Source organism: Sander lucioperca, chromosome 15 (genome assembly GCF_008315115.2).
Source record: "Sander lucioperca isolate FBNREF2018 chromosome 15, SLUC_FBN_1.2, whole genome shotgun sequence".
In the NCBI taxonomy this organism is placed as follows: domain Eukaryota; kingdom Metazoa; phylum Chordata; class Actinopteri; order Perciformes; family Percidae; genus Sander; species Sander lucioperca.
In genome coordinates this window covers 23,001,067-23,028,375 of record NC_050187.1, presented here as the reverse complement: position 1 = coordinate 23,028,375, position 27,309 = coordinate 23,001,067, and the positions used below count along the sequence as shown (strand labels likewise).

The 27,309-nt window shown below is 38.6% G+C and overlaps 2 protein-coding genes across 4 annotated transcripts; both read left to right on the top strand.

The window, feature by feature from the left end:
• LOC116055435 (receptor-type tyrosine-protein phosphatase epsilon-like) lies at positions 1–25,526 on the top strand. 3 transcript variants are annotated; one of them, XM_031307451.2, is made up of 21 exons: positions 1–373; positions 7,458–7,702; positions 13,718–13,789; positions 14,325–14,421; positions 14,919–14,992; positions 15,414–15,550; positions 15,718–15,808; positions 15,964–16,040; positions 16,124–16,160; positions 16,264–16,361; positions 16,946–17,065; positions 18,127–18,290; positions 19,594–19,729; positions 19,927–20,076; positions 20,853–20,943; positions 21,299–21,375; positions 21,514–21,648; positions 21,887–22,012; positions 22,197–22,348; positions 23,371–23,506; positions 23,642–25,526. In XM_031307451.2, the coding sequence occupies exons 3-21, from the start codon at positions 13,723–13,725 to the stop codon at positions 23,714–23,716; spliced, it is 2,040 nt and encodes a 679-aa protein (XP_031163311.1). In that variant the 5' UTR covers positions 1–373; positions 7,458–7,702; positions 13,718–13,722; the 3' UTR covers positions 23,717–25,526. The 3 variants fall into 3 exon arrangements, with proteins under 3 accessions (XP_031163311.1, XP_031163295.1, XP_031163320.1); XM_031307435.2 differs by having other exon boundaries at positions 2–373; positions 20,850–20,943; XM_031307460.2 differs by lacking the exons at positions 1–373; positions 7,458–7,702; positions 13,718–13,789; positions 14,325–14,421 and adding an exon at positions 14,678–14,754 and having other exon boundaries at positions 20,850–20,943.
• Positions 25,527–25,600: 74 nt separating this feature from the next.
• Positions 25,601–26,832, top strand: gnrh3 (gonadotropin-releasing hormone 3). The gene is made up of 4 exons (XM_035992437.1): positions 25,601–25,807; positions 25,996–26,138; positions 26,363–26,443; positions 26,758–26,832. The coding sequence occupies exons 2-4, from the start codon at positions 26,001–26,003 to the stop codon at positions 26,809–26,811; spliced, it is 273 nt and encodes a 90-aa protein (XP_035848330.1). The 5' UTR covers positions 25,601–25,807; positions 25,996–26,000; the 3' UTR covers positions 26,812–26,832.
• Positions 26,833–27,309: the final 477 nt, after the last annotated feature.

The window sequence follows — 27,309 nt, the reverse complement described above, 5'->3', positions numbered from 1 at the left end:
CTGCCCTTTATCGTCCAATGATGCAGGAATGTGAGGGATGCTGAGTGTCCAGCTGATCCACTGCTTTGCGCCCGGGGGAGGGTCTCCAGTCTCCACTCTGGCTGCCATAACACGGCTCAGCTCAGGCAGGCAGGTGGGCCGGCGGGGGTGAAGCGCATCCTCGGAGAGATATGCTGGAAACATGATCATCAGGGGAACATAAACGCGTTATTCGTCTACGGTCAGATGATAAGACAACTCCATGTGTTTCGTGTTATCCTTCAAATGACATAACAAAAGAGGCAGGCGTCGGGTCCGTGCAGGAAAGACACTAGCCGACATCATCAGCCGCTGCGCCGTGTGAGGCGAGGTCATCGCAGAGTAGCCTACTACGGTAAGAGAAAAAACGCAGCCGGGCTACTTTTCCATATGTGCATTTACGTAAACGCCGACTGTTTTCTTTCGGTTTTGTACTCAGCCTCGTTTTTTAAGCCTCTCCCTGGTACTCAGTGTAGCTCGGATGTATTAGCCTCCATCTCTCTTATAATTAGACCACACTGCATTTCGCTTAAAGAAGAAAATTTGCTTTAGCTACAACACATCTCCAGAGAGGGGGAAACAGCATGCAGGCCACAGGGACTGGACATGGTATATAGCGTATTCCGTCTAGGCTGCCATTCCTGAACACAGACAACATGCACTACAGTAAATATGGGTTAGTGGAGCAAATCCACACGCCCTGCGACCATCAGGGTGCTCCATGTGATTATTTTCTCTTCTAGTAATAATTATTTTTACATTAGAGCCATCTGAGAAATTGTTGATTTCATATCGAAATTGCGATCAGATGTTATTGGGAAGAGGTGCATTGGATATGCAGCATCCTCATGGTCTAGACAGAGTGGGCGAGTACACGTAGTAGGCTAAACATGTAGTAGACAGGCCTGTACATGGCATACTCAACAATCATACTGGATGCTGTAGTTTACACAATATGGGTTGTTTTCTGGTATCACCTGAGAGAATAACTTTGTGTCAGTTAATTTTATTTTGAAGCAAGGGCATATTCAGGTCAAATGTTTGGTTTCAATTTCAAAATAAAATACACATCCCTTCTGCACATTTTCATATTTGTACCATTTTCATTGTAGCACTAATGACAACGACTGACCCATGAATCTGGAACACAAAAGTAACTGCGTAATTGTTGCAGTGTGGGAAACTGGTGGAAATACCATGTGTTCTTACATGAATTATAAATGTCCCTCATTCACCATAACCTAATTCACAATAACTTCACCTTCTGTTCCATCTCTGATTAAATGGCCTAATAAAAGCTGATGTTAATTTAAGAATTACCTCATATTCGTCATATGTGGTCTAAATATTGGGCTACATCACCCACATTTTTTTCACCTTGGGAATACATGAGCTATAGTTAGACACATGCTAATTAAAGATTCATTTCTTGATGATGACTTCTCAATATCCTAAGGTGAGAATGATGCTGATGTGTTAAATACGTCCACACTGGCCTGTTTTAAACTGGTTTAGCATAGCTGTGAGTATGAATGGATGGGCAGTTTATATAGGCTACGCTTTGACAATTTGATGCAAGACATTGATATAACAACAGCCTCTGTAGAAAGACATGAGTCATTGTTGAGTCAACATGATACACTTCTCTTGCTAAAAAAGACATCCATCTGTCCAAGGGACAATTCAGAGGTTGCCATAGATGCTCTATCAGATGACGGTCATAAAAGCTAATTCAGTGCTTCACTGGTGTCATCAGGTATGAACACCTGGGCTGAAAGAAGCATGGAAAAAGAGTAATGGGGGCAGGTGTGGAGGTTGAAGAGAACCAACAAGTAAAATCTGTGTGATTGCTTTACAAGTCGAGATTGAAGACATTTATGTTTAGGTCAGTGTAACTCTAATAATGCACTCTCGACTGCATCTTAATTTCAAAACAACAAACAGTCATGGGAGCCATTTTTCCATCATTGAGTTTTGTATTAAACATGTTTTGTGACACCTCTACCAATTCACTGTCAGTTTTGAGTGAAGTTGAAGTTTTAAAGATTTGTTTTATAGATTATTTCACTGTTTTGGAGAGTTTATGCTTCGTCCAGACATGTATGAACCAGAGAGGATTTGTACAGCGTGGAAAAGCAAGTCTTTTATCTAAACTGATTTATATTTTATTATTTTGATTACCCTCCTTTATCTTGGCCATGTGGGCTAATCAGAGATTATCTAGCCATATACATTTTCCATTAGGTGCCTGGGTAATTATGCTTCATGATCTGCTAATCTGAACTGTCTGACTTTTGTCACTGTTTCCTTCATTGTCTGTTGTCTGTCATTAAAATAAGAATTAAGGCCTTGCATATGAGGATTATGTTCGATTCTATTGAGTGTCTGCATGTGTGCATTGACCAGTGTGAGACGTGAGAGACCTCATAACCTTGTAAAACACTGCACTAGTGTTCGATGAATATGTGTATGTATGCAACTGGATGTAGACAAGATATGCTCTGTTCTGTTTTTCAGGCACTACATCCATACATTTTATTTAAAAAACATCCACTGCATCATCACAACACAATTTAAAAAGATTTCTTGTTTGCATTTCACCTCTGACTCAAGTCTTCATCAAGTGGGAAGCAGGTGACTGTTCTTAAACACGAACAGTTGTTTAATGAAGGAGTCAGAGAATGCAGCTGCAGGGTCTGACTGAAGCCTCAAAGTAGTTTAAAATATGACACCTAACAATGTGTTTATAGCATCCTATATTTAAGTATGTAATAGTAATGATTGGACTGCTGTAGCACTGTTTGCTTGTTCTTACAGTTTCAATCCACTTATTATACTGGACTTTAGCAAAAGGAACAAACTTATTACCCTTGGTTGAGCTACAACGAGTGGTGAAGCTGTAATTGCGATGATTATTATCTCTTGTCCCTGGCTTCACCTATACTGTGCCCCAGAAGTGTCATTTTCAGACTACTCAAACTTGAGGCTGGAGATTACTCTACTCGTCCTCTGATATGAAGGGATAAGAATAATAAGCCTCAGCTATTTCCCTCGGCAATAGCCACCTATTTCTAAGTGTGGGTGTTCATGACTCAGGCAGTGACATGCTCAGTAGACCAGTCACTTAAGGTCCAGAACTCCAAGTGGCAGATCTTTATCAATCAATCAAACTTTATTTATATAACACTTTACAGCAACCAGCAGGTATCCAAAGTGCTTAACATCGAAACCAAGAATAAAAACACATATCATACAATATAAAGGAAGAACATGTAAAATCAGAAATAGTTACAGAGAAACAGAAGAACGAAATCGTCACACCACTGCTATGTATTAAAAGCCTGACTAAACAGATGCGTTTTAAGTTTGGACCTAAAAAGAGCTACATCTGTAATAGTGCGGATATCAGGGGGTAACTTGTTCCAGAGTCTCGGGGCAGCAACTGCAAAAGCCTGGTCACCCCACCGTTTATATCTAGACCTTGGCACTTCTAAAAGTCGCTGGTTTGAAGACCGCAATGACCGGTTGTGCTCCCGCAAAGTTAAAATTTCGGACAAATACTCCGGGGCCAGACCATTTAAGGCCTTGAAAGCAAACAATAAAATCTTAAAATCGATTCTAAAACGCACAGGGAGCCAATGAAGGGTGTAGAGAACAGGAGTGATATGTGCCCGTCTAGATGTGTTTGTTAAAAAGCGAGCAGCTGCATTTTGCACAAGTTGAAGACGTGAGATGGAGGTCTGATTCAGACCAACGTAAAGAGCATTACAATAATCCAACCTAGAACTAATAAAGGCATGAATTGCCTTTTCTAGATCGTGCCTGTTGAGGAAAGGCTTAACTTTAGCCAGGAGACGAAGCTGGAAAAAGCTCATTCTAACAACATCACTGATCTGCTTGTCACATTTCATGCTGCAATCAAAAGTAACCCCCAAATTTTTGACAGCTGACCTAGTGTAGGATGCTAGAGCTCCCAAACTCAAAGCTGGACCATTTTGCGTGCCTGAACATGAACATGAACATAAGAAGCGTCTTTTTAAGTATTTTGCAAAAAGATACAATTATCTTTATCTTATGCTGTAAAAAGCAGCATTTTGTCACACACAGATTCATTCATATTTACAAACAGATACAGATACTCACCACTACAATCTGAATTTGTGCACAAGTGTGAAATCAAATTTTCCAACCTGACTGACAAAATGCAGTCTCTGCCCCCTCAACGGTGAGCATCATGAATAAAGGTTACTGAATGTGTGCTCTCTAAAGACCTACAGTAGTTTACCCCATTATATATAAAACAGTGGATTTATCATCTCAGGAAACCACGTGTGCCTCTGGAATAGAAGCCATCAATATTGGATTTAAGTGTTAGCAAGGCAGCATGGGAATAGAATGAAAAGCTAGATTCATTGAAGTCATTGGGGTGTGTGAATAGCATCTGTCAGATTTGGGCATGGATTTCAAATACTTTGACCATGCAAATCACGATAAAAAAACAGACAATAATAGTGATATTTAATTTTTAATTATGTAATCAAAAGAAACATATTTACCTCATAGCTGGTCTTAGCTATAGTACTTGCCTGTTTTGGTATGAATTAATGATTGAACCACAGAGTGCTGGGTGATGACTGCACTCCCATAAAACTTTAATGGCCTGCATGTTTCCCCTCTTAGTCAATGGGCAGAGTGGCACAGAAAGGAAGCGCTTGTGCTTGCAGTAATCGTATGCCATGAGCATGTCTCCTTCTTCTTTAGACTGAATGTGCGGGACTGAAAAGAGAACAATACTCTGAGTGAAAAGATGAAGATGGCTTCATAAAAGTCTCCCAAATGACTTTCACGCAAGTGAAATAACCGTATGAATAACTTAGCATATTATATACATTTGTTATACCTATTATCATTTAGCCCAGGCTTTTTAACATAAATAATAATATGCTACCATTGCAAAATACCTAGCCTAATACTTCGAAGCATATTATTACTTCAGTGTAGCACATTACCTATTATTAACATTGTTGTACCACTGCTTGGTAGCAAAACTTTTCTTAAATTCTTTGTATAACAACTAGCAGGGAGTTCAGCCTGGGAGCTGAAATGTGCTCAGATCTAGAGAACAGCGCCATTTCTGCCTGGTTACTCTGTGATTCATTTTTGATTGACAGATTCAGTAACAAGATTTATTTTTGCAGGTCAGGTCAAAGGTCACATTAGCTGTGTTATGACAGTTTGTCTTTAGTATATGTTCTTAGCTTGACCTTGTAGTTCCGCTTATAGAATAAATGCACCGGAGAGTAACTTATTACTGTGCTGTTTGAATCAAAGAAATTGGAGCTATGCATTACCATGTTATCTTGAAGAAACACTTCACCAATTGTACATGTCAAATTACTAGTCACGTTGAGTGCTACACAGCCTTTAAAAACACTTGTATAATGTCTTCTGTGGTTCAGGAGGAACTTTGGCAAGTCTGGGGGAAGCTGGGGCACTTGAGCAATCTTCGCTTGGGTGAAGAGTTTAAAAGATATTGATGTTAACCAGGCAGAGACTTTCTATACAAGACACTATTAAGTTACATCATGGTGCAGGATCCATTGTGTTTGGACTTTGACTGCCACTCTTGGGACTAAAAGTCAGGATAACTCTGCTGCATTAGTTTTGGATCTTTCTATTTTGTATACTAAATGCAATGTAGATTAATATCTATGATCTGATTGTGTTTGTAGTGTTGCTTATCACCACTGAATGACTGCACGATTGAACTGCCAATTTGAAGGCAAAGATAAAATAGAGATTTAAAATGTTCTTTAAACATGTTCTTCTAATTGAAGGACCAAAACCACCCCACACAATTGGATAGTATAGGGAAATTATACTTTTCTTTTCTTATCCTTGCAGTCTAGTAATTATTCAGGGATTTTTCACAGTGCGAAAACACCATAGTTTAGAAGAAAAACAAATTGTAAAAATGTATGCCATTGAGACATTGAAAAGCTCAACTGTGCTCTGTTATTTGTCAGACAGACTCCCATCTGGACTTTAATAAAAGTAAGAATGTAGCATTTAAAATTATACCAAACATAGTTTAGGATAACATTAATAAAGGTCCATAAATCAAGCCTTTAAGAGGATGCACTAGCTAAAGAAGAATTTTTGGTGGATTAGTAAATGCATAGCTGTTTACAGCTACAGCTGTGACTCAGCACTAGTTATCATCAAAATATTACCTATAGACAAACTCAAAAATGTTAACAAGATTTTGCCACCTTGAGTGGCCCAGAAATTGTGTCTGGCCCATGGATCATTTTGGTGTTCATGTCACATATTCTCATAACCTGGCTTTTGTTTCTGATAGAAAAACTGAAACCTGTTTTTTGTAAGTCCCCCAACCTTATGAATGCTAGAGCACATTTTAAAAAAAATATTTTGACCAGGTTTACAGTTCCTGGGGTTAAGCTGGTGCTTTTAATAGCAAACATGTTAATGTTAAAATGCCAAATTACTTTGCAACATTTGGAAAAGTTGAGCACAGCTCCTACAGTACGGGGGGAAAAGAAGTGTTTTCCATACCTTGTTCATTCATTTTCCTCACCCCGGCTCAGACTGAGTGGGCCCATCCAGCTGGGTCTAGTGACTAATCCACTCTTCTCCTTTGCTTTCTGCTCGACTGTGTCACAGCAGCCAAGTGTTAACAGTATGGCTTTGTTTCTTACACCTGTGGGCAATGGGAGAGTAGGACTGAGGGGCAAGAAGTGCATGCTTTCTTTCTCAGAGTCAAGCAAGGCGATAGAATACCATTATAGTCAAGTCTTTGTGTAAATAGTAAAGAATTAATTCCAACATACTTGCAAGAAACCCATAGCATAAATGCAATGGTTTTCTTGTACAGTCACATTCACGGACAGATTTGCAGCTGTGTGTAGTAGTGGTGGCTTTAATTGGGCTGCGTTGTTTGTGAACACCATTTGCTTGTTTACTGTTATTAGATTTAAAGGCGATTGTTACAATTATAGTGTTAGAAGCAAGTGAAATGGTGCAAACTCCTCATGTGTACCACAAACACTGTCTGGGAAGACTAATTTGTGGAGAATTAGTTTTGCATGGTTGGAGATAAATAGCTTGTTAATGTTTTTGCTTTAGAACATAGGTTGTTGCAGTAAACAGTACACAAACATGCAACATGTTGCACACATCCACACCCAGTTGATTGCATGCAGTGCATAGTCATTCTCTCAGACATACTGTGCAAAGATGCAAACCTCCACTTCTACTTCTCTTTTTTTTTTTGCATATTCATGCATTTCAAGTTGTTTTCTTTGAGTCAACCTCAAACAGTGAGTCATGGGACATCTGCCTCTGTTACTGCTTAACAATATATAGGTTTTGGTTGAACTTTTATACATTTGTAACTATTATATTTTGCTTATTTCCAGGTTCCCATGGACCCCTGTGCCTTGATCCCAATCTAAAGCTCTGAAAACGACCTCAGGCCCCGCCACAGACCTCAGTTATCACTTCACCCAGTACTATTATCGATATATCAGAGAGGATGTGAGTAGGAGAATGACTGAGGCTATAAAACCTCAATAAGTCCAACCAAGAAAAGAAGTGGAATCACATGGCTGCTATGGACTGACGGGTCAACTGATACCAGATCACACTGGCTTTGCTTGGAAGTGTAAGTCTTTTATTAAGCCATCTGACCACAGACCAGGTCAATTCTGTTTCAGGGAATCAATTGAAATTGAATCTATTAATGGGAAATAATCTAATAATCGCAGTGTCTCCTTTCATGATTGATTTTTTTGACCTTTACTATGTAGTAAACAGTGATCAGAGACATATATAGAGGATTAAGAAGATGAGATAAAGAGACAGTAGCATTCCCAGTGTTATGTAAAATGTCTTTTTGATAGGTAGTTGAAGGTTTTGTGATGTGTATTTTGAAAGGCAGCCATGTTGCAAAGCCTCCCTCATATCTAAAATACAGCGAACTGCATTTGAAGATACAGCAGCGACTTACCACACTGTACAGCTTCATCCTGTTTACTGCCTCTGTGTACTAAGGATGTCTACCATTATGGCTGTTATCTCTGAACCCAGAATCTAGACATTTATCTCCTCTAGCTCCAACTCCTCTCCCCTCTCTTCTCGTCTCATCTCCTCTTTCATCTTCCCTCTTCTCTCTGCTGCCACACTGACATGTGTTTGTGCTCTCGTCCCATCCTTTTCCTTGGCACTTGACAATGGAAGTGGTGGCTGTTTCTGGTTTTCTTTTTTTTTTGCTCTGCCTTTGTTCCTTCTCTCCATGGAAAAAAAACAAAAAACTTGTATCTTTTTGTGTACAAGACACATGCCATCTATTCTGTGCCAAGCACAAAATGTGGATCTGTCTTTGAGGCTGTATTGATTTGTGAAGAAACTGAGACATGATACAACTATATATTTGATATTTTGTTATTGTTTGAGATATCCCTGTGAACATAATTTGTTTACCCTTTATTATAATCCAAACTACTATCCTGCAGCACCAATTATACCCATATTTTTTTAACATAATCATATTTATTATACCCATATTTTCCAGTACTTAAAAATTACTGATCAACCTATCAACCTCAGCTGTGCCTTGTGCTTAGTACTGATCAGCAAATGTTAGTGTGCTATAATGCTAAACTAATGGGGAACACAGTAAACATTATACCTGTCAAGCATCAGCAGGTAAATATTGTCATTCTAAGCATGTTAGCATGTTGATGTTAGCTTTTAGCTCAAACTATGCTGAATGTAGCTTTAGCATGGCTGTAGTCTGTACTCCTAAATCTTATTTCATTGCACTGTGCTGAGCATCATGTTAAACTGTGTCACGACCAACAGTATTCCTTAATAGAGATTAGTTGACATAGAAATCAACTGTTTCCTTTGTTTATGGCTAGACGTGGTTTTATATAGACCCTTCATTAACTCATAACTGTACAATATAAAACCCATTTTGATAGACTAGAGAGCTGTCAAGGGTGTACTGAGCCTTCTGCCCAGTGCATGCTGGGATAGGCTACATGCATTCATAACCCTAAACAACAGCAGGTATAGTTATCTGATAGATTGTGAATGTAAAAGCAGATTTAAGCAGGTAGGGACTTAAAAAATGCAAAATAAAGTTAAAAAAAAAAGATAGATTTTTAAATTAAGTGGCACATCAACAGACCACATACAAGTGTTTTCACTTTTTATAATTTGCAGACTTTTAGACTACCTTTAAACATGTCAATAATAATTGCCAGCTGGTTCCCATTGACACCTCATTGCAGCAACTCAGTAAGCGTGTAAACATTGTATTTTCCATGTTTTATCTATACGCTTTTAGGAAAAAGTTGCAAAAAAGGATTGCAGAACAAGCTACTCATTAAGAATCCTGGCTGTGAAGCTGAAATAGAGTGCCCACAAATAAATGCCTGCAACGTATTGTGCTATATCAAACAAGTGCACTATGACAGCACAAAGGAACATGAAGTGGAAACACAACAGCAGATAAGGAGGAAGAATAAAGATCATGAGTGGTACAATTTCAATTTCAACTAACAATTTCAATTTCAACTAGGATAGTAGATTTTAATTTCTCATTGCCTGTGAGATTATTGCATGTGACAATTCAGCTTTAATCTAGCTACAGTAGTGGTAGCCACAGTAGCCATAGTTGTAGATGTAGTTGTCAAGGTTAAAAAAGAAAATGTCATCCCAATGATTATGAGCAGCAACCTACATCCAGAGTATTAGGCTATATTGTGGCAGGACATTAAATAGATCCATGGAGCAGTCCAAGAACAGTATGCGCTCTTATAAATGATACACAGGTCAAAAGAGATACAGTAGAATATGACACAAATCACCTTGATGTTACTGTAACTACCAGTGGTTATCAGCATCTAATAAGATATTTAAGAGCTCTAAAAATGATGAAAATTAATGAACATTTTTCAAGCTATTTTACTTTTTATAGTATGCATTTGAGAAATAAGAAGCTTGCACTACACTGCATTTGTCTTACACATGCACATCATCATGTATTGTTCTCTATGAAGTTTGCATATACCGTATTAATATGAGGTGTTTAACTAAGGCCAGGAGGTTTAGCATGGAGCCATATGATTATGTTTTAAGTATTTAGAACTTCGCATGAATGTATGCAGAAACACATTTTCTCAGCACTCAGAGGTATTTGTGTTGTTTGGTATAACTGATTTGTGAGTTGCAAATCAAAAGCTGTCATCTGGTCACATCTGTGAGGTTAAATCTGTAAGTACAGTCATTTTTAAAAAAAATATGGGGAAAAACTCTCACCTGGCTTAGTCATATTTTTATGTTTCTTGTTGGAAATGGATAATACATCACCTTATCCTTCACAGTCTGGTTGTAATTAATGATGAACATGATTGAACAGGCTGCAGGTCTAGCAAAAGGAAAAGACACATTTCTATGGTTGGTGTTTCTATTTGTGATATCTATTTTCTGTGAGTCTTGTTTTCCGGTTTTCATGTGAGAGCCAAGGTGAGGGAGACGTTGAAGTCAAGCAGAACAGATTTATTTCAGGGTGCTGTGAGTCTTGGAATGTTGCAGATGAACAGTACATGTCACCGAATTTCATTGTGTTTTTAAGTTTCTTTAGCGGTCTCATATTTAATGCACGGTCAAATGCTGATCCTTATCTCGGCTCTGTTCACAAAAGCACAAATGCAAAGCAGATCGATGTTGAATAATGCATATTCATGCTCAAAATATTAACACTACCTTCAAGGTTCAACCCGCATGTGATGCATTCTGAATGTTAGCATTGCATCATGCATGGATGGGATGATTTGCTTCTGCACTCCCAACTTAAGTGATGCAATATAATTTAATGTATGCCAAGCAGGTGCAGGAGGTTGAAGTTATCACCTTGTTTTTAGTATTTCATTAAACAGACAGAAAAGCCAAAACATCTTGATCGCCCCCTGGTGGCTGGCTGCAGTACATGCTACATGCTAACATCATGATTGATAGCTGTGATTGACTCGCAATTGGTCGGGCGGGTGTATGGCTTCACTTTTGTACAGTGGGAAAAAGTGAAGACACATGTTCCATCTTTATATAAAGTCTATGATCTGAAATGAATAATACATAATAATTATCATTTGTTACAGAAAGTTTATGAAACCCATGAATAATGCATAATGTGTCATAATTAGAGACAACAGTTTAAGTCTTGTCAGAGTCACCATGACTTTGCTGTTTTCTCACAACAACACAAACAATTGTAGGCCCTCTGAGCTGAAGATAAGAAGTTTGTGTTTAGGATGAAGGACTTTTGACTTTTCTTGCCTTGAATGTAGGGTAACACTTTTGTACTGCTTTTGAAAAGGAAGTAAAATGTGTAGTTTATCACTTTTGAAAAATTACAATGTACTTATTTGGCCAATGCTTTTGTATAAAGTGACTTACAATAAGCGCATTCCATAAATAAACTAATAAGTGACAAACTGGCAATGGTTACAGTACAGTGCCTTCTCATGCAGTAAGATGTCTACTATTTCTTCCTCCGCTTAGCATGCTCTCAAGTTGTGTTCAATTGTATCAATTTCCTCTGTTGTTCAGAGGGCCACACTGCAACACATACTGTATAATTACATTTTCTTTTTACAGGAAAATATTCAATCTATGTCTGAGTTATAATTGTTTCATTTAATCGAGTCACTTAAAGTGACATGTGCATTTGACATGTTTTTACAGTTCCCTTCTGTTCTTTCATTTCCTGGCTATATGCTGTATACTGTATACTGTAGCTGCCAGGAGATGACAGATATGCAGCGACCTGTGCAATGACCCATACGTACAGCATGCCTTGCAGCATAGAGCTGTAGGATGGGTCTGTGTGAGTGAATGTGACTTGCCCAGTGGGGTAGAGTGGGAAACAGGTGCCAACACTGTCAGCTTGTTAACACTGGGGAGAGAATTGGCTCCTCCAACAGAATGCGGCACATATGCAACACATAGCCTTTGGCTGTGGGCATGCACATGCGATGTGAGAAAAGGCAGTGTGTGTGTGTGTGTGTGTGTGTGTGTGTGTGTATGTGTGTGTGTGTGTGTGAGTGTGTGTTGCACACAGTTATGATTCTGGTATATTAAATGGGTGTAAGGGGAATTTCATTTGTTTGTCCAATGATTATTAACGTAAAAAATAGACATCTGTCGGCACTGTGAACATGAAATACATTAAATAAAAGGAGTTGTGTTCAGCTGGTGCCACACTGATTACACCGTGTGCAAATGTGCATATGTGCATACATGTCAGCATCCCGGGTGTTGTACTGTGTATTACTGCACACAGAGACTGTATAATGTGCAAAACACAGAGCCCCTAATAATACTTTATAAGTCTCAACATAAATTTAGTTTTGAGCACATTGTTAGAGCATTATTATGTGGCTTCTTTTTCTGCAAAAGCTTTGGGAGATATAGTTATATGAAGCCCCCTAGGGTCATTTGCAAGACATTCTCTCAAACATCACAAATTAGGCCCCTAGATGACCCATTTCAAGAAGAACTAAATTGACACAATGAATTATTTCATCCAGTCTTGTGGCCTCTATAACGAGAAAGGGACTTGGAACAGAGAATAAATTAGGACACTCAATTCTTGCTTCTCTCATTTATTTCATCAAAGTCATTTAGGCAGATTTGCCCCGTTAGCCCAATTTATTCTGTGATTTCTTACCCTCTCATTTGGAGGACAGGGTAGAAAAGAGGAAAATAGACATAAGTTTGGAGAAATTGGCTGCTACATTTTTGGAGATAATAAGACACAAGGATAATGTGTCAGGATTGATTTAATTTTGGTGTAGTTGTGAGGAACTTGACATATCCTTTTCATTTTGGAAATACACTTGCGGAGCTCTGCCCCAAATAAATCACCAATAGCTTCCAGCAATAAAGTAAAAGGGAGAAGTGAGAATGTGGTTTAGAATAAAATTATGGTTCACTGTAGAGCAAGGGGAAATAGAGAAGTGGGGGGGGGGGGGGAACGCTGAAGTCAAAGAAAAAAACAACACAGTGTAACCAATATACATATGCTATTTTCTACACTCTGTAAAGCTGTTTACTGATATCACTACTCCTCTGGGGGGGAAATCACACGTACAGTATGTCCACTGTATTTAAAAACAGCTACTACATTGAGGAACAGTGTGCATGTCTTATTGTCACCGTGCAGGATGCTTTGCTAGGCTGCACAGTGCTGTACATCAAAGACAACACAGCAAAATGAGATGGCTTCTACCAAATAACTACGTTGAGCTCAACTCAAGTGTCAAATCCGCAGGGTCCACAGGGGATATGGTTACTGTCACCTGAGGGTTAAAGCTCTTGATGTCTGAATATTAGGTTATTTGATATGCTGCTGCTCTTTCAAGTCAGCCTGGCAGGACAAGACTGCAAGCAGATTTCCCACAAGGACTTTAACTGCTCTGCAGAGAGACAGACATCACTCTCAAGCCTCATCAAAGCTGAGCTCTCCTTTTTGCCCTTTGCATGCTTCACCAGGCTGCAGATGCATTTCATATTGATTTGGCTCCTTCTAGTGGTCTTTGTGGAGAAAAACAGGGTTTAATCTGTTTTTCTTATTTTAAGTAACTGGTGTTTTTTGTTTGTTTTTCCACAGTGACAATGGTGTTGTTTTTGATTGGGATCTCTATTGCTGTGAATAATTCATCTCATGAGAACCAAACTGCAGGTAATTGTTGAAATGACTTAAGAGCATTAAGTTAAAATTAAACAACATATGGAAATGATAAGATGTTAAAGCAAGACTATGTCACTTTTGAAAGATTAAATAATGTTTTTTTTCTGCATATGTATTAAGTTGAATTTATTAGCAATAAATCACACCCTTACTCACTTTAATGCACTCAGGGATTCAGCTGCTACAGCCTTGCTTGGTCTGACAGATATTACTTTGCAACTGATGTTATGAAGTCAGTTCACTGACTTTGTGACTCTTCTTCTACTTGTGCTGATGATATACTACATTTGACCATTTCCCATTATCCCATCACTGAGTGGTTATCACTCAGCAAAAGTTGCATAGTCTTGCTTTAAGGAAATAGTTTACATTTTGGATAATACATGTATTTGCTTTCTTGCAAAGAAGTAGATACAAAAAAGACAGCAGCTGTGTATTTCCCAAAACATCAAACTATTTCTTTCAATATCAATTTGTTCTCTATTTTGGGATTAAAACTATTATGATCACGGTGTGTTCTTTCCAGAAACCCCCACCCATCAGGGTGCTCATGTGCTGCCCTCAACACTGGTCATATCCCTGCTTCTTATCATTGTTGTCCTGCTGACAGTCTACTGTCTGAGGTGAATAAACCTGCACACACACATTCACAACTTACTCTGTTTGTCTATGAGTGAATCTCTGCGTTCTCTTTTCTCCCTTGCTCTCTCTCTCTCTCTCTCTCTCTCTCTCCCTTTTAGCATGAGAGTGAGTGTGTTGGGTCAGGGCATCGGGGTGGGGGTGGTTTTGAAACAGGCGGTGAGCATTGGCTTACGGGTAAACAGCTGCATCTCAAGTAAGACAGCAAACAAAAACAGCTAGGTCAGGTCAGGTCACAGACACTCATTCACTGACCAGCCAGCTCAGACCTTCTCAGAGGACGCCATGAGGAGGAACAGCTTTGCCTCTCTTAGATGGTTGATATTGGTTTTGGTATTTGTTGTTGGTTTACCTTATGTGCTTTACAGCTCTGCCGTGGACATCAGGGTTAGCTTATTTTTGCTTTCTTAATACAGATATTTGCCCTTTATCTCCTCTGAAGGTTTTGCTTTCTCTGCCTCTCCCTCTGTTATTACTGTAGGTTCAAAAACCACAGGAAAGCTCTCGTTACCTCGGTGGATAAAAAGATTCCGAATGGCTTCTTGGAGGAACAAGGTACCATTGTGCTGTAATCAATATAACCACCAGTGCATGAAAATATAATACAGCCTTTTACTTTTTATTTCTTTTTTATGTTAAATGCAGGCTTACATTCTTTATAGACTAGGGAAGTTTCACGATCTAAAGTCCAAGGTAGCTGGAAAGGTTTTGGAAGGCTCTTCGCTTTCCTAGCACGTAGGGAGCCATATACATTTTCACTTCAAGTAAATTAAAGGAAAGGCCACGTTCTGAGTTAAGACTGTTCCGTGCAGCAGCAACAGGTTTATGACTCAAGAAATCATTTCTGTCATGTACCCACAAAAGTAGGAAATCTTAATGGCCATCAGGCTTGTTTTTGCAGGTGCTATGAGAGCTTGTAAAGTTCTCTATTGGGAACCATTAGCAGTCTGACCGCCAAATATTCCTTTAAACCCAGGAGAGCAGACAGTGGTCCTCCTCCCCAGATCTCCCTCGCCATCCAAGAGGTACTTCCCCATCCCTCTGGACTCGCTGGAGGAGGAGTATCGGATACGCTCTGCAGACGACGGCAAGCTCTTCAGAGAGGAGTTCAACGTAAGCACGAGTTTGTGTGGTGTGGATATGCACTGCAGTTTGTATCTGACTGTGTCCTGCAAGCATAGAACAAGTACAGAAAATAGGAATAAAATGTTATGTTAGTAGGCTGTGTACCCGTGACTTTATTTTTGTCTCATGAGAATTTGGGGGTTCTTATTTTATAGTCGCTGCCTTGTTACTACCACCACGGGTCCTTTGAGGAGGCGAGCAGAGAGCACAACAGAGAGAAAAACAGATACCCAAACATTTTGCCATGTGAGTGAGGATCTATTCTGCAGCTAACAATATTAATGTAACCTTTAGACTTGCAGTTTTATTGATCTCTAAACCGTAAGAAAAGGTGACGTGGGCCGAATGGAAAATAAGAGCCAACTTTATTTGCAGGCTTTTTTTTCTTCTCTCTTTCACAGATGATCATTCAAGAGTGTTGTTAAGTCATCTAGATGGACATCCATGTTCTGACTACATAAATGCATCTTACATAGATGTGAGTCTTAGTTGCAATTAAGGTGTTAATTCTGATTATAGGACTCTTTACAAATTATTAATACTGTTTGTTTTTTCACACAGGGTTTTAAAGAGAAGAACAAATTCATTGCAGCTCAAGGTAAATGTGCAATTTAGCTTGGTTTAGTATTTTAAGTAATTTTGCTGTTGAGTGTATGACCATTTGCACTGTATCTTTTATACTTTTCTTGATTCTGCTTCAGGCCCGAAGCTTGAGACAGTGGCCGACTTCTGGCGGATGGTTTGGGAACAGAAAACAGCAACTATAGTAATGCTGACAAATCTAAAAGAAAGGAAAGAGGTTTGTTAGAGTATTTTTCTATGTTATAGAATTAACCTATACACTCTATATGCCTCCAATGCACCATTAACAAAACCCTTTTGTATTCTCATGACCCAAAGTCATGGGCATAATTTCTTTGACCCCTTTTCCCAACTGAGAATCTATACAAAGTGTCACCCAGAAGATTACTTAGCATCGTATTAAATTTAGCCTCAAAGGGATGATCAATTGAGAGCTCAATTGCAGGTTTGATAGGGCAGGATAGAGGCGATGGGGATCAATGACGGAATAATTGTTGATAAGATCCTAAGAGGCTTCATGATAATTAGTCTAAGAATCTAGTTAATGAGTTGAAACGTCACTGTGAAGATCTTATTGACTGACAGAGTCGCACAAAGTCCCAGTGATTGCCTTTGGATTGGATTGTGAAATACACGTGTCAAATACACATTTCTATACGTGCACATACGAAATACACAACAGATGCTGCTCTATGATCATTTGATATGTAAGTTGCAAAGATAATACTGTTGTGTGTTCTTTATAGATGTAAATTTGTCTTCTAGTTCAAGAAGAATAACCTCTTTATTGTCTCTGAGCAGGATAAATGTTATCAGTATTGGCCAGAAAAAGGCTGCTGGATGTACGGGAACATCAGGGTGGCGATGGAGGACTTCACTGTACTGGTGGACTACACCATTAGAAAGTTTTGCGTTCAATATGTAAGTAAAATATGTGGCTATACATATCAGAATGTTAATGATATTAATAAGGGATGCATTTTTAAAGCACACACAACTGACTTGACCTCACAGCAAATATGTAATTATACTGTACAGCAGGAAAAAGGAAACAATTTAAGATTAAGATAAATTATGCTTTTATTTAGACATACACACGCACACATGCAAAAAACAAGTGTGTGCTTTTTCAATATTTTTCTTAATATACTTCTTAATTGCTATAAAAATCTATAACCATAATAGCTAGATTGCTATTAAAAATTAAACATGAAACAAAGCTGCATAGAGATGGTGTAAAAAAATGAATGTTCCCCATGGAGACATTTTAGTAAACTGTAATAAGATGCTAAATTGAATAAATAAATGAAAACCAGTATGGAAACATATTAAGCAATATTAAAGGATATACGTAATATACACAGTATGAAATTATCAATATGTAGGTGTGTTTAACGTACAGTAAACTGTTCAAATGTCTCATATTTACAGCTTCATACACATACAGTATCTGTATTTCTCTTCCTGTGTTTTTGACTGCCGAGTAGAGTGCCATCTTAGTGTACCGCGAAGCCTTCAGATTGCAAAATACACTTTGTTCCCTTTCCATTTGAAGCCAGAGAAGTGCAGATATCCTCTCTGACTCTGTGAAAACTGTGACTGTACTGCAGTACAAGCTGACAGTGCTTTTACACTCAACTCTCTGAACACAGAGCAACCAAGTGTTCAAGAGAATGAAATTACGTTCTCATGAGACACGAGAGCGAGGCAGAGGCAAACACGTTTCATAATTATATTCTGTCACAAGTAGCAAAATGACAATTCTATTTGCAAATGTTACAGTTAATTTGAGGTTACTTTTCAGTAGGTAACAGTGTTTAGTTGACTGATTTGTGTCTGCACAGTGAACATTATTCATGCACAGGTATAAACTTTGTGTGTGTGTGTGTGTGTGTGTGTGTGTGTGTGTGTGTGTGTGTGTGTGTGTGTGTGTGTGTGTGTGTGTGTGTGTGTGTGTGTGTGTGTGTGTGTGCGCTTCACAGCAGGGCAGTGATGGTCCCCGAGCTCCGCGGCTGGTCACCCAGCTCCACTTCACCAGCTGGCCAGACTTCGGGGTGCCATTCTCACCCATCGGCATGCTGAAATTCCTCAAGAAGGTCAAGACTGTCAATCCATCATATGCTGGACCCATTGTTGTGCACTGCAGGTAAAATATGTAGTATAACGGAAGCCAGAAGGCAAAACATAATAAATAGAGTCAGTCATAGAGTTGATTCACTTCACAACACTTTTCGAATGATTCATTTCCTGTTTTGCAATAAATCTACAAGAAAAACTGAAATGTGGTATCTGAAAAAAATCAACATGTTTAGCAGTAGCCTACATCTGTCAGAAGATTTTCTTGTTGTTTTTGTGGAGTTAGAGGTTAGAGGTAAACTTCTCTATAATTTGATATTGTGTTTGATAAGGTTAGAGGTGAACTCTATTGTAGGTAAAATGTATAAAAACTTAAGTGAAGCATCAATAAATATTGTATGTGCATATGTTTGTCCAACAGTCAGGCCAGTCAGTGGAAAGCCTCACCAAAGAAATCAGCAGCCGATTGTAGCAACTGCTGCAACAGGTGCTCAGGGAGAGGGACTGTTGTTCTTGAATGGGGCCCATTGAGGAGGCTTCAACACCACGTTGTGGAATCCCAGCTCTGTGCTCCCAGTGGTGCTGTCTGCTAAAATGACCCTTGTAAATCTATTAGGAGTGTCTTTGGGCTTCAGAGGTGAAGCACTTTTACACATGCTTAAGGCTGTCCACAATTAACGTCTTATTTAAGAGGACAGGGATAACATGGCAATATACGGTATAACGAGAATGCAAAATTCTGTATTGTGTGAGAGAAAACTCTATTCTTCTATTGCTTTGGTTCCATTTGTACTGTATTTGTCTCGCATTGCCAGACCTAACTCCACAGCGCTGCGGACGAAGGTCTGGCTAGTCCACACAGCACTCCTGGATAGGACCAAAAAGGTACTCTGGTTTATTGGGATTTCTTTAAACCAATCACAATGGTCTTGGGCGGTGCTAAGCGCCGGACGCAATAACGGTGCATCTGCAAAATAGCCTTGGGAAGGAACCTGTTTTGGTGAAACGTGCTCGTTCAAAAGTTGTTATAGTCGTGCAAGAGTAAATTCAGATTCAACAGATCTAGCTAGCTGTCTGGATTTACCCTGCAGAGATCTGAGGAGCAGTTAACTATAGTCCTCATAAATCAACGGGAGTTTAGAATGTCAACACAAAGAAAGCGGAAGGTGAGGGACATCTGGCCGAAAATGAGGGACATCCGGCGGATCTTCCAGCGGCACTGGAGCAATCACCTAATTGAATCGTAGTCAATATAGACTAGTACTGTATAGATACAATGTGGTGTAGAGTTCTTATCCGACACATTTTCTTTAATAGCTACCCTTTGTTACAGAGAAGACCTTGTGCCTTCTTTTTGTTTTGTGTTTCCACAGTGCCGGGGTGGGAAGGACTGGGACCTTCATTGTCATTGACAGCATGATCGACATGATGCACATAGAACAGAGGGTGGATGTCTTCGGCTCTGTGAGCAGAATACGAGAACAGCGCTGTCAGCTCATCCAGACAGATGTAAGTGTTGACCCTCTCCGACCTGTTGTACCTTGGACTGACAGCTCAACTCGCTGCTCCAATCGTGGCATAAACAAGCAAGGACGCGGAAAACAAGCACGTCTGTGATATACAAAAATAGTAGGAAATACTTTGGCAAACTAAAGCTACTACTTCTACCTCTTCGTCTCCTTCACTTACTCTGTCTTCCTCCTCAGATGCAGTACTCCTTCATCTACCAGGCTCTGTTAGAGTACTATTTGTATGGAGACACAGAGCTGGATGTGTGCTCTCTGGAGGGCCATCTGCAGAGGCTTCACAACACCAGGGCTCCCCACGACAGGCTGGGCCTGGAGGAGGAGTTCAGGGTAGGAACAAAGAAGCTCACTCTTAAACAGTTTAGTCAGTAATGAATCGCCCCTTATGACCCTGTGTCCTGTATGGGAGTATAATCATGGAAAACTTCCCCAGGGTGCCACTTTTGGCAGTAGTAACATAAATAGCAATGCTTTGAATCAACTACAACTTTATAAGGCACCACCATCTGCCACACAGGATTTACTATAGCTTGGTGAAAAATTCTCATTTTTGCTGCAAAGAGTCCCTCACAGCTCCATACACACTAAATGTCTTAAAAATCTTCTTCTTCTTCTTCCTCTAATCTTGTTCTCTACAAATAAGAAATGTTTTTGTCCAGCTTCTGTTTTTTTGCATTTTTTAAAATAGTGTCTCACCATGTTTATAAGCGTTGTAAGGCAAGGCAAGGCAAGGCAAGGCAGCTTTATTTGTATAGCACATTTCAGCAACAGGGTAATTCAAAGTGCTTTACATGAAAACAGAATAAAAAATTTAAAACAGATAAAATACAAGAATAAAAGTTACAGTGCAGTATAAGAAATGAAACATTAAAGAGCAATTAAAACAGTTAAATATATAAAAGCAGATAAAATCGGAATCTCTCTTTATATGCTTATATAGGTTGTTATACAGTGTCTACAATCCAACTTCATTCTTTGTTTGTACTTAGTGTTCCATTTGTAGTTCTAGTTCTATTGTAGTTTGTAGTAATTTGTTGTACTGCCGTGCACTAATGAAAAACAAAGTTTTCGATGATGTCAATCCACTCGTGTTCTCTCGTCAGAAGCTGACCAATGTCCGCATAATGAAGGAGAACATGAGAACTGGGAACCTTCCTGCCAACATGAAGAAGAACCGTGTGCTTCAGATCATTCCGTGTAAGGAATACTCCGATACTCCCAACACTTTCATAATGCATCACCAAGTAACATCAAAGTATCACACTGCTGCTGATGTTATAGATGGCGTACACAGATATCTGGCTAATCAGTTCATGTCTGTGTGATCAATGACATTTAAACAGGGCATTTATTAAAGTTGGGAGTAGAGTTGGAACGGAGAGCCTGTGTACAACTTTTTACAGTGAAAATTGATATAGGCTCTGGCGTGGTTGGCCTTAATAACACAGCTAAAGTTTTACTTAGCTGTTTTTTTTTCCATCAGCCTTTTCAAACTTTTATTTTATTAGGAATCACTTGTGGAAAGTTTCATTTTCCTTTTTTTCTTTTGCAGATGATTTCAACCGAGTAATACTCTCAGTAAAAAGAGGACAGGAGTTCACCGACTACATCAATGCCTCCTTTATTGATGTAAGTACTCCCTCACGACCTCCTGTATAGATTTCCCATAGAAGTATATATAAAGCTCATTGTTTCCTTTACAAACAATGCAAAATATTATGTTTGCCACACTCTCAAGTGTTGTTTACCGGATGATCTGCCCTCCAGGGCTACAGGCAGAAGGACTATTTTATCGCAACCCAGGGCCCACTGTCTCACACAGTGGAGGACTTCTGGAGGATGGTGTGGGAGTGGAGGTGTCATTCAATCGTTACGCTCACCGAACTCAAAGAGAGGGAGCAGGTACAGTATGGTGCTCTTGCAAAAGTGCAGGAGCGCAGGATTTGCACATTTAAACAATCTTTTTTATTCCCTTATTACATTTTCATAATTAACTTATTTCTTATTCCTGACAGTCTGTGTATGTATTTAATAGCTTTATATTGTTTTTGTGGTGCACACTGAAAATATAATAACAAGAATAGGATATAAATCAGTCAAATGAAGCCTAATTGTATTTCCATCTGACCTTTCCAACTAGGAAAAGTGTTTCCAGTATTGGCCATCAGAGGGCAGTGTAACATTTGGAGATTATACTGTGGAGCTGACTGGAGATGCACTGTGTGAAACCTTTACTCTCAAAGACATGGTGCTCACCTACAGACCAGTGCGTAATGTTTTATTATAACATTTAAAAGCTGTAAAATAGACAATTTAAATGGACATATTTGCCTACCTGTTTTCTTTGTGCTGTCAATTTAAAGTTCGTGAAATGCAATTATATCTAACAATTTTAGGTGCATAAAAATAGAGTAATAGAGTAAAATAGAGTAATCTCTCCATCTCTGCAGGAAAAGCAGTCACAACACATCCGACACTTCCACTTCCACGGATGGCCTGAGATCGGAATACCAGCCGAGGGAAGAGGGATGATTGACATTATTGCCGCTGTGCAGCGGCAGCAGCAGCAGTCTGGAAACCGTCCCATAATTGTGCACTGCAGGTGAGGAACTTCAGTTCAACAATTCTGCAGCAAAATGTGCGTCTTCATATGAAATTATATACAATATATCGTAAAATGTTTCTGTCCACTCATGCTTTTAATTCAACCCTCTTTCATTTTCACTGCGTTTTTATCACCTAATCACCTGGATATCTCAGAGTGATATTGGAAGGAATTTCATTTTTCTGGATACATTTTTCTTTCCTACAAATGTCTGTTACAATAAATTCTACATTTTGCCTCAGTAGACCTGGTGTTCTATGCCTAAACCACTTATGTGATCCCTTATAAAGACTTAGCTGTGAAAGCTTTGATCAGAACCTAGCTTCAGGTGAAGTGATTCTAAAGCAGCATGCCCCTGTGGGATTGATCCAATCCACTGATTCACAGTCAATTAAAACCTCTCAAAGTGAAATCTCTTCTGACTCCCACTATGATTAATCTGATAAGATGAGCTAACGACAGGAAATGGTGTCATCACTCTCTTCTATTCCTTCATCACCACTTGTCTAAGAAGGGCTTTTTAAAGCTTTTTCTCTGCCCCTGGGAAATGGGGCTAACCCATTGCAATCCCCAATGTCTCTCTACACTTCTCTTCCGAATCGCACATCACTCTCGCACTCGCTTCCTGTCTCTCTCTGTCTTTCTCTCTCCATCCCACCATCATTGTAAACATTGACTCAGTCAAACACTGAGCTTCCAAACTGATTAGTGTTAGCGTTTGGATTAGCCTCTCTTTAAGTGAGGATGATTATTAGGACTATTACACAAAAGGTCACCTTTTCCCTAGCAAACTTTTTCATTCAAATGGAAAAAGGATATGCTGCTAAGATTACAATAGTTGACATTGTTGTGAAGAAACTGACAAGTAATTAGAATTTAAAATGTTCTTGTTCTACTTCTGAGCTGTATTTCTAAATCGTCTGTAGTTTTTTCTAAAACAAGTCTCACCATTTTCCAAGGCCGTCCAGTGTGTGCAATATGTGATGTGGTTGCTGATGGTTTTGTCCTTCGTGTTTCAGCGCTGGTGCGGGTCGCACCGGTACCTTCATTGCCCTCAGTAACATTCTGGAGAGGGTGAAAGCTGAAGGCCTCCTGGACGTTTTTCAGACAGTCAAGAGTTTACGCATGCAGAGACCACACATGGTTCAGACTGTGGTAGGTGGAACACGAGATCATATCAAACCTGCTGTGCAGAATCTGTCAGTTTATTCACGTTTGTGTTGTTTGGAACTATTTCTGCACGTATATGCACAGTAACACCAACACCTTTCCTTCTTCTTTTCCTTCCAGGAGCAATACGACTTCTGCTACCGAGTGGTTCAGGATTTTGTTGATATTTTCTCAGACTACGCCAATTTTAAATAATAATGCTGTTTCGACTTGTGCATTTTTTTTTCTGAATGTTGTTTTCTACAGCAAGCAATTTTTACATTTTGCACTTGATTACAGATCTAAAGAAAGAATTGTAACATACTGTAATATAATTAAAAACATCTGTACTCCAGGAGAGTCTGTCTCTTTCAGGAATTCTTGATCTTCAAGTATCCCAATGTAAAATATAAAAATTATAGTGGTTTATTAATAGGTTGGTTGGGATCTTCAATATGTATAAGTTTTATGTTGCATCATTGTGAGGGTCAATAAAGAAAAACATTCAAAGACTGTATTACAACTTTATCTATTTAATAATGTATATATATATATTGTATGTATTGCTCACCTGAAATGCACCACTAATGTGTTGTAGAGTACATGCATTCTCTTTTATTTCTGCTTTATTTTGTTACTCACCACAATGCCTGTGGTTTACATTAGTCTTGTATTTAATGCTGCCCTCTGAACATGTTTGATTGCAATGAGGAGAAAAAAATTATGTTTGATAAATAGGGTAAAATGATTAATGCTAACACAATGTCCTGTCTGACATGTGTGAATAATATATATGATCTACCTTGAGCTCAAACAAAAACATAAAATTCAAGATACATTTCATTCTGTTAGATGCTGCAAATTACCTCACTTCTGTGTGAATAACTTAACAGCTGCTGTCTGTTGCAGTTTTATTCAACTTCACCAACTTTCTTGTGTTGCCTGTGGCAATATTACTTAGTGGAGTGGCGCCTGACGCTGCAAAATGCAATTAGCCCACATTGGAACAGGCAGAAAATATTTGATTATTATATCCAAATGTATCAGTTTTATAAATGTTTTACAGCTGAGCATCGCATCCATCCATTTTTTTATACACATTACCAAGCTGACTTTACACTTGCATGTTTGCATAAAGCAGTGCCATATTGATTAGGAAGACTGCTCTAATCATGAAAAACTTCCAAACTTGTCACCAAGTGACACAATTTTAATACAGATAAGATGTTGCCAGATGTTTATGTTTAATTCAATATAATAGCCCAATTTTTAAAAGTGCATTGTTTTTGAATGGTGGTCTCCTGTATGTATCATCAGTTTATTGTTTATACAAACACTTCAGAATATTATAAGGATAACAAAATGTACCATTATTTTAGTTTTTGCAAATAACTGTGTAAGAAATTGAGATGAAAAACACCACGGTAATATGTGTTTTAATGAAGACTTGATAAGAGATGCGGTTGAATCTTATCTGAGAGAGTAAAAAGCAGATATCAAGAACCAATGCTCAGCCAAAATATGAAATATGCATGCACAGGCTTTTTGACATATTTTGACTATGATAGTTAGTCTTAGTTTCATATTTAAACAAGGAAACCCCAACATTGCTGCAAAATCAAAAGCATATATTTTTGCAAGGCTTCTGCTTACAGTACTTCTTTGTAGAACAGTAAGCATTAAAGTCTTAGGTTTGGGTAAATAACTTTCTACTGTGTTTGTACTTCCATTAAATCGTAAGATGGGTTTATACATAACACACTGATCATTTTGTTTATTTAGTGTACATCAATTCTTGTTGTGGTTATTAATCAAAGCCAATGTTAACTGCATTATTGACTTAATTGTAATGGATTGCCATGTTGAAAGAACAAGAAATAGGGCCAATGGCAGTGAGGCCTTGCAGCTGATGCACAAGCATCTTGTTTCAGTGATGTTTTTGCCTTTTGAATCTGTATGGATTTGAACTACTATTTGTTTGCTAAAAGCTGATTCCAATAAATTATAGATGGAGAGAAATGCCAGATTTCATCTTAATGTTGTCTTTTTGTCTTCCCCTACACAGATGCATTCGATACAAACACAATCATGTTTCTGATATATATTTCATGCAGTTTGAACCCTCATGGTGATGCCAGCATATCTGAGCACTTAGCCAGCTCCATTAGTCGTATTTTGTGTTCCATTAGTCAGTCAATGTGTCACACCTGCAGAGAGGGGATTATAATCCTGACAGCAGTCTTCTACAACACCTATAAAAAAAACCCTCTGGCTAATGCACCACATGCAAACAAGGCAAATACAGAGGTGAGTCTGTCCTCAGTGAAGTTTGTTCAATGTCCATTAAGTTAGAATTGCTCATCTGATTAACTACTGTCTAAAATGCTTGCTAATGTTGGGCAATGCTTGATAACCTCTGGTCTGTGAGCAGTGGAGCTGTGAGAGAAGAGACTCTGACATTATTGTTTTTACTACAAATGTGGCTTCCTCTGCAGTTCTAATGGAAGCAAGCAGCAGAGTGATGGTGCAGGTGTTGGTGTTGGCATTGGTGTTCCAGGTCACCCTGTCTCAGCACTGGTCCTATGGATGGTTACCAGGTGGAAAAAGAAGTGTGGGGGAGCTGGAGGCAACCATCAGGGTGAGTGATTCTTTTTTTATGTGGACGAGTCTATAGTTTCAGTTTAAAAAAAGTTTAAATTTAAAGCCAAACCTAACAGAAATACTTCTATAAAATTGGTCAGTTAAGCTTGTCTTTCTTTATTATTTTAATTTTTTTTTCCAATACTGTAAATATTCTGTTTAGTTCTGATTTTATACCAACCTTGGTTTCATTGACTAAAATCTCTTTTTTATTGTGCTTAGATGATGGGTACAGGAGGAGTTGTGTCTCTTCCCGAAGAGGCGAGTGCCCAGACCCAAGAGAGACTGAGACCATACAATGTAGTAAGTGCTTATTATACATAATTTATCACCAATGTCTTCTTCAATTGTACAATATTAATGTACACTGCTCCACTGTGTGCCATTGTGTTCCAAAGCAGCAATGACAATATACAAACTGCTCAATGACTGTTTTTATTTTTCCCTTTTGGCATGCGTGAATATGTGAATGCTTAATTTTATCTTTTTTAATGTTGGCAGATGTAATGCTAATTTGCCCAGAGTTGTTTGGTATCATACCGTATATAAAAATGTTACATTCATTATTCAAGCAGCAGATCAAACGGTTAACTGAGATTTAATTTTAATCTCTTCAGATCAATGATGATTACAGTCATTTTGACCGAAAGAGAAGGTTCCCTAATAATTGAAGAGCTACAAAAAAAGAAAGAAAAAACAAAACACGGACTGTATTTGCGTCTTCATCAACAGCAGTGATGGATCGCCCAGGTGCAGGATACTGACTTCAACAAATCATCACATTTATTGCACCGATCAATTCCATGTATGTCTGTAACATTTAAATCCAGTTAAAATTGTAATAAAGTTTTTGAAATCTGATGAAATTATCAAATCTTTTGTACAGTCAGATTATCAGATTGAAATCTCACTTGGTAAATCTGGTCATTAGAAGTGAAATGATGCTATTTAAATTTAAAATGCCGTTTGAAAGCCTTTAAATAGATTAAATTGCCTTTCTAAAGCAGCCACGACCGACAAGCATGACAAACTTATGACACAACAATCTTAGCATGACAACAGCTGGTGATTAAGCCAATTTATTAGAAATCAATGACTTAATTGAATTTGTTACAGTTTTGGTAATTTCATTTTCTGCCACACCAGTCATGTGCATATGTGATGTGGAA

What these genes read in the sequence shown, in the direction of transcription:
- gnrh3 (XM_035992437.1), top strand. Translation starts at nt 26,001, where the DNA reads ATGGAAGCAAGCAGCAGAGTGATGGTGCAGGTGTTGGTGTTGGCATTG. An exon ending in AGCTGGAGGCAACCATCAGG is followed by an intron (nt 26,139 to 26,362) that starts GTGAGTGATTCT and finishes TATTGTGCTTAG; the next exon opens with ATGATGGGTACAGGAGGAGT. An exon ending in GACTGAGACCATACAATGTA is followed by an intron (nt 26,444 to 26,757) that starts GTAAGTGCTTAT and finishes TAATCTCTTCAG; the next exon opens with ATCAATGATGATTACAGTCA.
- LOC116055435 (XM_031307435.2), top strand. Translation starts at nt 13,723, where the DNA reads ATGGTGTTGTTTTTGATTGGGATCTCTATTGCTGTGAATAATTCATCT. An exon ending in AACTCAAAGAGAGGGAGCAG is followed by an intron (nt 21,649 to 21,886) that starts GTACAGTATGGT and finishes CTTTCCAACTAG; the next exon opens with GAAAAGTGTTTCCAGTATTG. An exon ending in CACACATGGTTCAGACTGTG is followed by an intron (nt 23,507 to 23,641) that starts GTAGGTGGAACA and finishes TTTTCCTTCCAG; the next exon opens with GAGCAATACGACTTCTGCTA.